The sequence below is a fragment of the Alternaria dauci genome, chromosome 3 (assembly GCF_042100115.1).
Source record: "Alternaria dauci strain A2016 chromosome 3, whole genome shotgun sequence".
Classification (NCBI taxonomy): domain Eukaryota; kingdom Fungi; phylum Ascomycota; class Dothideomycetes; order Pleosporales; family Pleosporaceae; genus Alternaria; species Alternaria dauci.
Window position 1 is genome coordinate 1,938,455 of NC_091274.1, and position 13,193 is coordinate 1,951,647.

Sequence of the window (13,193 nt, forward strand, 5' to 3'; positions counted from 1 at the left end):
AGGCCCGAGACTCACAGTCGCATGCGCATGTCGTGCATGCACCTGTAGCTTACGCACCTACACATGTCGAGTAGCAGCCAAGGTGTCCAAGTGTGTGGTGACAGTTGATGCGTGTTTGAACTTTGTATGGTAATGGTGTGCGTGCTTGTTTCGCGACAGAAGGCTGCGACACGTCATGCACGTAGCCTAAAGTGCGGGGTGGGCTTCCGCTTGTCTCTTGTAAAACACAGATTAGGGATGTGCCGGGTTTGATGGCTTCTACCAGTAGCAAGCTTCCACCAAGAGGTTTTTGAACTTCAGCCTGTAACGGGGAGGTAATGCATGGTAGATCTCCGAGGTCGGGGGAATTACTATATATCTGGACACGAGAGATGCTATTACGGGCTGAGTAAGTTCACAAATCACATGGACAGCACATGCGACGAGATGGTGATGCGGGGAAGCTGTTAGATCACAAGCAGGCTGAGCGAACGGTGTGGCATCTGCTCTACAGCATTCCTTTTGCGCCTTGCACTAGCGTGGGGATAGAGAGGCGTAGGTCACGGCGCAGTACACATGTGTACTGCGGACGCAGCTGCAAAGCAATGCATATGAGAAGCGAGCGTTGCGTCCATGGGTGTGAGAGCGTGAGGGCTGCCTGTGAGTTCAGTGTTCCGTCATTGTTGCGGTGTAGCAGGTGTTTTGCAGGCTGCATCCACGATGCATGTTGAAATGTATGGTGAGCGATTCCTTGTCAAAAGAATATTGACATTTGTTTTCCCTAGTATACAAGATGGAAAAACTTTTAGACGACGCAATATAGTACATCCAAATCGTTATCCAAGCCTCCTGCGTACAACGCAATGACGTGTCTTTCAATGCGCGACTGCGTCCGAGCCTAGGATAGATATGCAAGCATACCCACATCCCGCGCATGCTAGCATGCTGTTCATACTACCCAACTGTTCCAACAAACTTGAACTTGAGCTCAGGGAGTCTAAGCTCGGGGCTTCGCACCGCTGCGGACGCGCTTGGCTTCTGGGCGCTGGAGGTGGGAGGCCGGGATCCAGCTCTCATCGTAGGCCTTTGCACCTGAAGTAACAGCGGGGCCATCGGCGCCGACGACAGCAATCTGGTCGGCAGGGTCGACCTTCTTGCTCTGGCCCGACGACATCTTAGCGCGCTCGCCACCCTTGCCGCGGCCCTTCTTCTGAGGGAAGAAAGTAGAGATCCAGGTGTTATAGACGAAGTAGACAGTTCCACCAAATGCGCCGAGGAGGACGAGGTAGAGGAAGATACTGGAGCGCACAAGTTAGTATACATGGTGAAAACAACACGGTGTGCCAAGAGCACGCGCCGGGTAAGGGCTGCTTTGGTACGTACATCTGAGGGTCGAAGAAGCTGGTAGGCGCCTCGACAATGCTGACAGTCTCGTTGTAGACGGGGACGGTGATGAGGTTGTTCTTGCTGTCCTTGAGCACAGTCACGAGCTGAAGGCGAAGGTTCTGGGGGTGCATTTCTGTCGTGAAGCTGTAGGGAATTGTCTCGTTGGCGCCAGCAGGAATCTCGATCGAGTAGCGCTGGCGAGTGAGGTTGCGAAGGATTTGCGACTGTCCGGCGACTTCCTGGATCAGCGAGCCGCTGACAATGGTGACGCCGACGGGAGCGGGCTCATTGTTGACCACGGACAGACGCGCCTGCGTAGGCTGGCCGTTGACGAGCTTGATGCCAAAGAACTCCGACTGGGGGAAAGAGACGGAGACGGCGACATTGAGATTGGGAGTTTGGGGCTCGTCGACTGCTTGCTTCTCAGCCTGAGGGCGCACCTGTTAGCCGTCTGATGTCATGCTGCGTCTAAAAGTGCCGAGCTTACTGCGGGCTCAGCAACGGTGCCGAGAGCTCGTAGGGAGAGCACGAGTAGAGATGAAAACTTCCAATTGACCATGATGAAGGCGAACCAAGACGATGAGATGGGAGAGGAGGAGGAGGAGCGAGGGCGTGTGGGAACAGATGGGGTAATTCTAACGTGGCTTCTGGGAAGTGACGTCCGGGCGCAGCTTCCTCTTAGCGTCGGAGCACGGAACGAGGGCCGCGGCAACCAATGCCAACGCGAACCCATCCATTGCTCCAGTGAACACGGCCTCACGCGACAGTCTCCTGTTGCCGGCCACACTCACCATGTGCTGCGTCTCGTCGCATACGACTATTTGTAGGACTGCCGTCTATCGCTTCACTGCTCTCCACGGCCGCCTCTCCAAATATAGACCCCGCCATTCGTACGCGCCGGGTCGCGTTACACATGGCATGGCATGGCAACCACGCCCCAAGTCTGGCTTGTTCAATCACAAACGCAGCAGCTTTCACTCGTCTGCAGCTTGATATGCTTCTTTGCTCTGATCGCGCATACACCGCCTCGCGTTAAGTAGCTTCCCGCCGACCTCGCGCGTTGCGCCTGCTTGCATTACACTATTAAATGCCAGACTGACTTTTCCCCTACCCGGTCTTCATTGCCTCATATCAGGGTACCGTAACTCACCGTCACCCCCGGTTGCCTATTTGAGCCTGACACTTTCCCTGTGAACCCCGGAAGGAGCCCTCGACTGTTCCCACAACTTCTTTTTTCTCACACTCCAACTTCTCTCCTCTCTCACCTCATACGCCAGAATCTCCATCACCTCTGCAAAGCCACTACTAAAACCGGCATCTTTCCACCAAACCCCCGCCAGTCGCTAAGAGTTCAAGTTTGGCTGCTCGCCTTTCGAGATGCCGCCTTCGCTCAATGGCCATGGGCCTGCTAGTCCTGCTTCATTTGGCTTCTCGGACGCCGATCTAACAGCCTTCATCAGGCGTTTTGAGCACTTTCAGCAGTTTGAAGAGGAAAAGACACAGTTTTTGGCCGTAGGTTTGACAGAAAACACGTCTAGTCCCCTCGAGGTGATCTGATTCGCCCGACAGGAGATTGTCACTCGCTATGAATATTTGTACCAGCAACACCAGACATTAACGATCGAACGCGAACGCGACCGCGCGTGGGTGGTTGCATGGCAAAACGAAAAGGTGCAGTATGAAAAGAAGCACAATCGCATGTTGCGAGAAATGGTAATTTCACTCCAATGCATATCCTCCGCAGCTACTCCATCAGCAGGCTAGGCAAATAGCTGCTCGAATCTCGAGAAGAAACTGACATCGAATTTCCAGTCCGACAACCCATTCGTCACGGTACTCATTGACGGTGATGGCATGGTTGTGAGGTTCTCCGGTCTGCGTGTTGATGGCGGTTTTGCTGATCAAAAATCCAGTTTTGTGACAAATATCTTTGTGAAGGAGAACAAGGTGGCCGCCGCGCTGCTTTGGATCTCTCCTCTGCCGTCCAGAAATACGTTGACAATGACTGTAACGATATCCCTTACGGAGCCCGTATCGTGTGCCGTATCTATGCGAACGTGCGGGGCCTCGGCGACGTGCTTGTACGCAAAGGAGTCTATCAAGATCCGTTCGAGTTTGAGGAGTTTGTGCGCGGCTTCACGCGAGGCAAAACACTATTCGACTTCATTGACGTTGGCGCGGGAAAAGATCGTGCTGACGAGAAGATTATAGGTGAGAGATTCCGAAGTAGTTGCTATCTATGACTGTGAGGAAAACGTCTAGCCTGTACTGACATTTGCAGAATCCTGCAAACTATACAGTCAGGACTACCATTGCCGTCGGATTCTCTTCGGTTGCTCGCATGATAATGGTTACGCGCGAATGTTAGAGGAATGCTCCGATCGCCCTGAGCTGGTTCACAAGGTCATTCTTCTTGAGGGTGTTCCATTTGAGAAAGAGCTCGTGAGTCTGCCGTATGACACAAAGAAATTTCCTGGGATCTTCCGCGATACCAAAATCGTGATTTGGGGGTCTCCTATGTACAGTGGCGGTCTTCCACCAGCATTTGTTCCCGCCCGCAGGGTCGATTCCAATGACAGCTCGAAGGCTTCTGTATCATCGACAAGTCTGCCTAGCCGGTTTCCGCCCCCAGGAAAGTCTCCAGTCATGGACAGCCCTCTGCCCAGCCAGGCTACGATGATGGCACTGCCTAGAACGTCTTCAACATCGACACTGGCTTCGGACGGCATGGTTGCAGCAAACAAGCCAGCACTCCCGATGAACTGGGCTGCCAAAGCCGCTGCTCCGCCGCCTCCTGTTATTCAATCATCTCCCACGTACAAGCCGGCGAATCGTGAGGAAGGCATCGCCCGCAACCGCGCCGGTCAACGCATCGACCCACCATGCAAGGACTACGACAAGACCGAAGTGGACCGCGTCAAGAAGATTAAGATGTGTAATGTTCATTTCCTCCGGAACGAGTGCCCGTATGAAAAAAACTGCACACACCTCCACGCCTACAAGCCAACTGACAGCGAGGTGGCCACCCTCCGTCTCGTCGCTCGCATGGCACCTTGCAGCAACGGCAGTCGTTGCCAGGTAAGTTCAGACTGTACCAAATGCATGTGAGATGTGCACTGACTTTGTGTGTTTACCTCTACAGGATATTAGGTGTATCTATGGCCACTGTTGCCCAGCGCCTCACAAGGCTCATCATGTCAAGGGCACGAAGAGCTGCATTTTCGGCGACTCGTGCAAGTTTCCGGTTGAGCTGCACGACATCGACACCAACGTGGTCAAAACGCTGGTTATTCGCTAGGATGAGCAAGGTCGGATTCGATATCTGGGGGACAGAGCGATCAAATCGAATTGCTCTAGATGAGCACAGGACGGGTAACACGTAGCAGGAACCCGGATTTAGGAGTCTCATGGGACCCAGTAGACTATCATATCATAATCATGCTCACTGACATGGACATTCAACAACGCTACAAGTGTGTGATTTGACATGTGTGTTTTTTCTGGTATGGCTGTGAATAGCGCAATCTGAGAGGGTGAGAACGCCCGGATCACGAGTAGAAGTGTCAGGGGACATAAACATGAGCACAGGTGCAGGCTCATTCCCTCTTCCAGTCTTCAAACTCGTCATTCAGATGTTGTTTCAACGCCGCAAACTTGTTCTTAAAGTTCTTGGAACATCGCCAACACTTCATATCCCAGCTAGGCCAGTCGCCAGGATGAAACCTCTCGCTTCCTTCTTCGAGAGGAAACTCGTCTAATCGGACAAGGAAACTAGAGTTGAAGCTCAAGTAGTGCTTCTTATGTTTCATCCAGTCTGAGTGCATGTCTCGGCTGAAGATGTGAATGTGTAGATGGTTCATCGAGGGATGGGTGTGCACGCCTATTACGATGTCTTTCGACCAGTCGCGACCGGGTGGGAGGAGGGACGCTTGTTCTTCGGGTGGTGGTGGGTCAGCAGAGCTCATCATTGCTTCCAAGGCCTCGTTGTAGGGTTTATCGGAGGCGCTGATGTCGCCATATTGACGTCGGAGTTCGTAGGCAGCGAGGTCTTTCAGCCGAGCAGCGCGTTTTCTTACTTGGGCAAGGAAGGCGGCGTCTGTGGACAGCGCGTCGAGAGGATGTCGATCGTAGTATTCGCGTTTTCGTGGAATGAGTAGGAGATGTACGCTGGGATACTGTCAGTGCGCTCGCTGATTTGGTCTTGTACTACATGGATGCTCGCCTCGCTTTTGGGTACTTGTCTGTTATTACGACAAAGTCATCGTCGTACTCGAGTACTCTGTTCTCCGGGTTCGTCTTGGGACTCTCAATGTATACGCCCAATCCATCCCGCCGGTCCCCGCGCTTGGCTGCCTTTGTAGCCTTCCCTATAAGGCCTGGACCGTCTGCAGCGGGTATGACAGGTGGTTTTGGTTTCTTCGTCTGCGACATGAGTTCTGTAACTGCACTGTGAGTTGAGATTGCGCTGTGGGTTCAAAGACCTGGCATAGGACAACGTACATGCATTAGGACGTTTCGAAGAGGCAGGAGCGACTGCTTCTTGCGGTCGGTTCGGCGTCTCTGTGCCTGCTATCTCCTCCTCTGTCATTGCATCGTGAGTCTGCTTTGTGGCGGCTTGGTCGGTCATTGCTGATCTGGCGCGACTTCCTGAAATTCGAGAGGATCTGGTGTGCTTGTGTCGGACTAATATGGGAGGGACGCGAAACACAAAGGCCGAGTTGAAGCTCGACGCAAGTTGGCGCATTGATTGATACCGACAAGTGAGCGCAATGCGACGATGACGATGAGGCTCCAATGCGATGGTCCAAGCGTACCGAGGCATCCCTGCAATCATCGGAATTTCGGATTGCGCATCGCATTCGAGGGAAAGCCCCACGAACTCACGATGGCTGCCATTACAGCGTCTACTTCCGTGCTTGGATACGTCGAAGAGTGGTGGAATATCAGCTCTGGTGGCTGAGCCCTTTCTTTCCCTGGACACTGCGCCCTTTTCACCGCCCACAGACTAAACGAACAATCCAAACTTTGCCCTTCTAAATCCAGCCTACTTCTATGAAGGCCGAGAGACCCCATCGCTCCATACGTATCGTGGGAAATGCCAAAGAACGCCCACCCGCCGCGTGGCAAGCCTGCCAAGAAGACTGTGCCTCCTGAGGAAGACACGTCGTTCATTGTCTTTGGAGATGGCAAAGCCAAGAAGAAGAAGGGGGAGAGTTCCGGTGGTGACGCTGACCAGAATGAAGGCAAGGGCAAAGGAAAGGCTGGAGCTGGCACAGCTGAGGATGGCCCCAAGAAGCCGGATACAAGGACTTTGATCGCAGGCGCATCGTGGACAGGAAAGCTCCCAGTCAACCTGCTGTCGGAACATTTCCAGAAACAGCAGTGGAGCAAACCTGACTACCGTATTGTGAGTTGTGGTGCCAAAGCAGTATCAAGACATTGCTCATGTTCGACAGCGCAAAGATGGAGACCAGCATTTCGCATATGCCGTGGTACTGTCCAAGATGAATCAGAAGACGCGAGAGACGACCACCCTGCCGCCCATCAAGATCCCCTCCGAACTCGAGGCACAGGCTCACCAGCCTACTGCGGTCGAAGCCCGCAACTTTGCCGCCGCCTATACCCTCTTCCGAGTCGCAAGCGCGAAGAACCTCCACATGATGCTCCCCCCAATATATAAGGATCTTTGGAAGGGACAGTTCACAGACCTCAAAAAGAGGGATGAGCAGGAAGGAAAGGGATGGATGTATGAAGCAGACCCCTTCTTCGGATTTGCAGAGCGGGAAAAGGCTAAAGAGGCAGCGACTAAGGCGCGTGAGAAGAAGCAGAAGCAACAGGCAGAATCGCAAAAAGCCCATAATCAACAGCCTGGTGCGGCCATGCCAAGCTCCAGCGGCCCAGCCCCCAGCAGAAACCTGCTGAAGGGATGGGAGAGAGTACCCAAGATCGAGCTGGGTAAGAGGACGCGGAAAGAAGCGGAGCGTTTGATCCGCCGGGACGCACGCTGGAACCCGAACGGTATCGAGATGGACGCATCTATCAAGAATCGACTTGTCGACGAGATAGAAGCACTTGGCTTCCGAAGAAGCCACGTCGAAGAAGCTGCCGATATCTGCAAAGACCGAGAGGAAATCATTGAGTGGCTCCTTATCCATGTGCCTGAGGATGACTTGCCATCGTGGTCATTACCGGAAGGCTATGTGGCTGGTGTCAGCATGGCCAGCTCCAATCTCAAGCGTGAAGGCGCTGTGAAACGCCTTGCTGCTGCCGGATATTCTATAGATCTCTGCGAAGAGGCTTACGATAGCCAAGGCAGTGACGAAAGGAAGGCTGCAGCTTTGCTACAAGCCCGTCTGCTGCGACCGGACGAGGAAGACAGCAACATTGCTCAAGAACTGGCCGACCTTTCGATGACGGATGATAACCCTGACATGTCTTCTGAAGATGATCCTTGGGAAGTGGAAATGTCATCACTTGAAGCCATATATGACCGTCTGTTCTCACGACCTGCTCCCGAATTGTGTCGAATCGAGCTGGATGTTAAGCAACAGGGAAAGAGGCTCATACTGCAGGTCAGAAAGCCTTTCGGTCCTTACCCTGCCGTCGTCCCCATCATAACTTTCGAAGCGGCTATTCCAGCTTACATCCGCTTGAGCATCATCCGACAAGCGCTGCTACACGCCGAGGCCAATTTCATTGGTATGCCCATGATATACGATATCGTGGATTGGATCCAATCAAACGCTGGAGATATCTTCCAGAACCCTGGAAGATTGACTGATGTATCATCTGGCCTTGCGGCAGCAGACCACTCATCGGAACAGCAAAGCCAGAAACGAAGAGCAAAAGGCAGACCCAGAAAGCCCATAGACTGGACACCCGCAACGCCCACTAGCCAGAAGCTGCTGTCTGACTGGCAGGCCAAGCAGACTTCTCAAGCCCAGCAAAAGATGATGAAAGCTCGGCAGTCACTGCCAGCTTGGAGATTAAGAGACGACATTGTACGAACGGTCAACGATTGCAACGTGACTATCGTCTCAGGAGAGACTGGATCAGGAAAATCGACTCAATCCGTGCAGTTCGTCCTTGACGACTTGATCCAACGACAACTCGGTGGTGTTGCGAATATAATCTGTACTCAACCACGTAGGATATCTGCGCTCGGTCTTGCCGATCGTGTGGCTGATGAGCGATGCTCTCAGGTCGGCGATGAGATTGGTTACACTATCCGTGGAGAGTCCAAACAGAAGCCTGGAGTCACCAAGATTACATTCGTCACAACTGGTGTTCTATTGAGACGCCTCCAGACATCGGGCGGCAATGCCGACGATGTCGTTGCTGCACTAGCCGATGTTAGCCATGTTGTTGTTGATGAGGTGCACGAGCGCAGTCTGGACACTGATTTTCTACTCGTTTTGCTACGCCAGATCTTGCGAAAGCGAAAAGATCTCAAGGTCATCTTGATGAGCGCGACTCTCGATGCTGCGGTCTTTGAAGCGTACTTTAAGGAGGTCGGGCCCGTAGGCCGTGTTGAGATCGAAGGCCGCACACATCCCGTGACTGACTACTACGTCGACGACGTCGTGCATTTCACTGGGTTCAAGGGATATGGCACAGGCGATGAAGAGGCTTTTGAAGACAAGTCGTTTTCTGCAAACCTCCGGAGTATTGGCTTTGGTATCAACTACGACCTCATTGCGGAAACTGTTCGTCACATTGATCGCCAGCTCGGTGATAAAGACGGAGGTATTCTCATCTTCCTTCCTGGTACCATGGAGATCGACCGCACGCTCCAAGCGCTCAGTCAGTTCGCGAACCTCCACGCATTGCCCCTACATGCATCGCTCATGCCTGTGGAGCAAAAGCGTGTCTTCCCTCCCGCCCCTCACGGCAAGCGTAAAGTTATCGCATGTACCAACGTCGCGGAAACGTCAATCACGATCGAGGACATCGTTGCTGTTATCGATACGGGTAGGGTCAAAGAGACGAGCTACGACCCGCAAAACAACATGGTTCGCCTAGCCGAAACCTGGGCTTCCCGAGCGGCATGCAAGCAGCGGCGAGGTCGAGCAGGCCGTGTCCGAGCAGGCGACTGCTACAAGCTGTATACCCGCAATGCCGAAGCGAAGATGATGGAGCGGCCAGATCCTGAGATTCGACGCGTGCCACTGGAGCAGATGTGTCTGTCGATCAAGGCGATGGGCGTTCAAGATGTCTCAGGCTTCCTTGCTTCAGCGCTCACACCACCAGAAAGCACAGCAGTAGAGGGTGCAATCCGATTACTCTCACAGATGGGTGCGATTGCCGACGACGAACTCACCGCTCTTGGTCGCCACATGTCCATGATCCCGGCGGATCTTCGTCTGGGCAAGCTTCTTGTTTACGGCGCAACATTCGGCTGTCTCGAAGCTGTGTTGACCATCGCGGCTGTCCTGACCGCTCGCAGTCCGTTTATATCGCCACGAGAGCGAGACCAGGAGACCCGGAACGAGTTCGACCGCCTGCGCGCATCTTTTTCAAATAACCAAGGAGACTTGCTTGTTGATCTAAGAGCATACGAACAGTGGTCGGCATTGCGCAGTAAAGGCATGTCAACACGAGATCTCCGTTTCTGGTGTCAAGACAACCGCCTCTCGCCCCAGACCATGTTCGATATCGCTTCCAACCGCACGCAATACCTCTCGTCTCTCAAAGAAATTTCCTTCATACCAACGCACTATTCTTCTCACAATCCTTCCATACACGGGTCATACAACAAGCACAACGCCAATGACGCGCTCCTCCGTGCGCTTATCGCTGGATCCTTCAACCCACAAATCGCACGCATCCAGCTCCCTGACAAAAAGTTTGCTGCCGGAATAGCTGGTGCCGTAGAACTCGACCCCTCAGCGCGCGAGATCAAGTATTTCAACCAGGAAAACGGACGTGTCTTTGTTCACCCTTCCTCCACGCTCTTCGCCAGTCAGACTTTCCCGCATAACGCGAGTTTTGTTGCGTACTTTAACAAGATGGCTACAAGTAAGGTTTTCATAAGGGATATCACGCCTTTCAATGCATACAGCTTGTTGTTGTTTGCTGGTGAGATCAAGGTTGATACTCTTGGACGCGGACTGGTGGTAGATGAATGGATACGGTTGAGGGGGTGGGCAAGAATTGGAGTGCTAGTCAGTAGATTGAGGGGTATGTTGGATAACGTGCTTGAGAGTATGGTGAGAGAACCTGGGAAGGGGGTTAGTGGAAGGCAAAGCGAGGTTATTGACGTTGTCCGATGGATGGTTGAGCGGGATGGGTTAGATGCTTAGACAACCTGCTTAGCTCTAGATGAACATGGTAGAACTTGCAGTTTGCCTTGTTTTCGTGGTATAGACGGATACGATAATAAAACAAGCTTCCCCACCAGACAGAGCCTATGCTGTGTGCCACACAACCTTAGTCTGCACTAGTCTTCTTTGTGCCATCCAAAACATGCGCCTCTATCGTCCCTTCTGGCCATAATGCCGGTCCCGCAGCCGAATAGTTCGTAATCTTACTCCAAAACTCTGGGATCAGCACACCCGTTGAATTCCACTGATATCCACCCGGAAACTTGATCGTCGGGCCCGGAACGCCCGCACCACCGCCCACGACGTTGATCTGCGCGCAAGCAATATAGAATTGGTAGTTGTCTGGTTTGTGTGCTGCATGAAGAGCGAGACCTTCGGCACGGAGCAGATATTCGCCTGCTGGCGTTTCAGAAGGAAGCTTGAAGTTGAAGGTTCGCGCATTGTGGGTTGCCCATTTGAGGAGGCCGTCGCTGGCGCCATAGCTCGAGTTTAAGGAATAAGTCAAGCTATAGATTTTGGTCCAGTCCCCTGAGCCATCGTACTCAGCAGCAGGGCCTGGCGCCTTGGATAAGTAAACTTGTTGTGGCCCAGGATGCCCGAAAGTGTCCTTGATCGCGAAGCCCAACATGTCGCCAGCAGCGACAGTGTAAGTTTTGGTGTTGAGTGCAATACCGGACTCAGCGCCGGAGTTGCATCGCATGTGTGTGGAGTTGACGTTTTGGAGAGGGTTGTTGGAATTGTTGGTTTTGCGAACGTATTCATAGGCCGAGCCAACGATCTCGCCATTGACGATTATGCGGTCGTAGTTCCAGTGTGCGAGACATGTGGGCGCGCCTAGCAAAGGAAAAAGTATCAAGCTGAAGAGCCTCATTGCGGTTGTTGTGCAGAGGATAGAATGGCTATCTGTCGCTTTCTTATGCTCAGTATCTCGCCACCTGGTCATGAGGCTCGGAGTCGTTGTACCGACATAGATGAGTGTAGATATTGTTTTCGGCCCTGACCCGGGAACGTGCGTCGATCTTAATAACAATGCCAGGTTGTTGATTGTTTCACCCATAGTGCTTGGGCGCGTAGACTGATGTTTACCTGAAGAGCAAATGGACGTGGAAGGGCCTTTCTGCATAAATCCTCCGAACTTTGTGCAAGGATCTATCAGAATAGCCGATGATTCGCAATCCTAGTGCAAGACGACTGTAAATTACAGCATTGCTCTCAATTACCGTTTGTGATCATCGAGGCTTTAGGCAACGACCTTGTGCAGCCATAGCAGATGTCTCTCCTGGCATTTGTGGATTCGAAGTCTTCCCCATCTTGCTGATCACCACCCCAGCCATGTATACCGAATCGACCGCCGGGTACAGGCATGCTACACAGGCTGCATTTTGGGTCTGAAAGCGCATCGGGTCGAGCCTCGAGCTTGCTTGTTGTGCGCACGACATTTGCAACAATACTCGGAAAGTTCTCTTCAACCGATTCGAAGTACTGCGTCATTAAATCGTCAATAGTGGTATTCTTTGAGCTTGTCGATGCTTGGGTGGCGCCTGATGAAGTTTCATGAACAAGGGATGATAGTCCAGGATCGGCCATGTTGATGTAAGATACCAGCTCTTTCTTCAGGACATCTCGAAGCGGGTAGTGGAAGTTGAGATCAAATGGCGACAACCCGTCGGAGACCTGCCAAGGCAGGGAGAAACCTCTGCCCTTCGCAGTCTCTGCAAGCGTTTTTTGAGCTAGTCTGGTGGTACTGTCGCCCCAGAGAACACTTTCGCAACCAGTCAATTTGGCATGTTCTACGATCAGCCTTGTACGAAGGGTAGACAAAACGTCCGCACGAGCAGTTGCTGAAGTGAGCGAATTAATCATGCGAACAAAAAGCTCCTCAGGGCTGCAGTCTCCGCTTTCTTCGGCCTGTGGCACGAGAGACCGTATTGAGGCATCGTCTGGGACCAGGCGGAATACGTCGTGCAACGGCAGTGAGGCATAGTGATGATCCGGGTATTGTTCGCGAGCCTTGTCGAGTAGCTGTGCAGCCGGCACTTTCTGCTCCGGATCCTCGATGTATATCGCGCTGATCTCAAACCCAGTCCGGCCAGTCTTGCTCTTTTGCGTCTTGAGATGCAGATCGAGTACATGAAGGAGAGTTGTAGATGAGACGCCGAATGACAGGGGTACTAAAATCCTACGTTGCTGCTCGGCTCCAAAATTCACGCGAAACGACTCCAAGCGCTTGATGCATTTTGTATGCACGTAGCGGGCAAAACAGTCACTATACACATTTAGCAAATTCTTCTTCCCCTCCAGGTGGCGTGGACTGACTGGCAGAGTGGCTCAGAGCGCACCACGAGGACGGAAATATTGTCTTTGCATCGTCTGCAAGGCTCGTCAGAGGTGCCAGCAACATGTTTGCCTGGCATGATGTGCGTATATTTGGGGGGTATTGGTGAAGGGGTTTGGTAGGGCTGACTGGTCGGCGGTTTCAGTGGGTTGCCCATTCAAGGCTCCAGG

At 52.8% G+C, this 13,193-nt stretch overlaps 6 protein-coding genes across 6 annotated transcripts; 2 read left to right on the forward strand and 4 right to left on the reverse strand.

The window, feature by feature from the left end:
- Window positions 1-756: 756 nt before the first annotated feature.
- Window positions 757-2,000, reverse strand: ACET3X_004296 (uncharacterized protein). The gene is made up of 3 exons (XM_069450485.1): window positions 1,853-2,000; window positions 1,363-1,793; window positions 757-1,277 (listed from the first exon to the last, which is right to left on the reverse strand). Exons 1-3 carry the CDS (start codon window positions 1,922-1,924, stop codon window positions 977-979), a joined length of 804 nt encoding a protein of 267 aa, XP_069308274.1. The 5' UTR covers window positions 1,925-2,000; the 3' UTR covers window positions 757-976.
- A 742-nt stretch (window positions 2,001-2,742) lies between these two features.
- Window positions 2,743-4,663, forward strand: ACET3X_004297 (uncharacterized protein; the record flags this gene model as incomplete). The annotated part of the gene is made up of 7 exons (XM_069450486.1): window positions 2,743-2,877; window positions 2,935-3,078; window positions 3,178-3,225; window positions 3,279-3,576; window positions 3,647-3,768; window positions 3,799-4,443; window positions 4,508-4,663. 7 exons carry the CDS (start codon window positions 2,743-2,745, stop codon window positions 4,661-4,663), a joined length of 1,548 nt encoding a protein of 515 aa, XP_069308275.1.
- A 298-nt stretch (window positions 4,664-4,961) lies between these two features.
- ACET3X_004298 (uncharacterized protein) lies at window positions 4,962-5,992 on the reverse strand (the record flags this gene model as incomplete). The annotated part of the gene is made up of 3 exons (XM_069450487.1): window positions 4,962-5,532; window positions 5,588-5,807; window positions 5,866-5,992. 3 exons carry the CDS (start codon window positions 5,990-5,992, stop codon window positions 4,962-4,964), a joined length of 918 nt encoding a protein of 305 aa, XP_069308276.1.
- A 468-nt stretch (window positions 5,993-6,460) lies between these two features.
- ACET3X_004299 (uncharacterized protein) lies at window positions 6,461-10,667 on the forward strand (the record flags this gene model as incomplete). The annotated part of the gene is made up of 2 exons (XM_069450488.1): window positions 6,461-6,772; window positions 6,822-10,667. The coding sequence occupies 2 exons, from the start codon at window positions 6,461-6,463 to the stop codon at window positions 10,665-10,667; spliced, it is 4,158 nt and encodes a 1,385-aa protein (XP_069308277.1).
- Window positions 10,668-10,794: 127 nt separating this feature from the next.
- ACET3X_004300 (uncharacterized protein) lies at window positions 10,795-11,559 on the reverse strand (the record flags this gene model as incomplete). The annotated part of the gene is made up of 1 exon (XM_069450489.1): window positions 10,795-11,559. One exon carries the CDS (start codon window positions 11,557-11,559, stop codon window positions 10,795-10,797), a length of 765 nt encoding a protein of 254 aa, XP_069308278.1.
- A 341-nt stretch (window positions 11,560-11,900) lies between these two features.
- Window positions 11,901-13,102, reverse strand: ACET3X_004301 (uncharacterized protein; the record flags this gene model as incomplete). Its single annotated transcript, XM_069450490.1, has 2 exons — window positions 11,901-12,954; window positions 13,005-13,102. 2 exons carry the CDS (start codon window positions 13,100-13,102, stop codon window positions 11,901-11,903), a joined length of 1,152 nt encoding a protein of 383 aa, XP_069308279.1.
- Between the last annotated feature and the right edge of the window lie 91 nt (window positions 13,103-13,193).

Bases quoted from the DNA above. Each gene is read 5' to 3' on its own strand.
- ACET3X_004296 (XM_069450485.1), bottom strand. From the start codon at position 1,924: ATGGTCAATTGGAAGTTTTCATCTCTACTCGTGCTCTCCCTACGAGCT. The intron at 1,794-1,852 runs GTAAGCTCGGCA...GTGCGCCCTCAG, and splicing joins GCACCGTTGCTGAGCCCGCA to GCTGAGAAGCAAGCAGTCGA. The intron at 1,278-1,362 runs GTACGTACCAAA...TGTGCGCTCCAG, and splicing joins AGCTTCTTCGACCCTCAGAT to TATCTTCCTCTACCTCGTCC.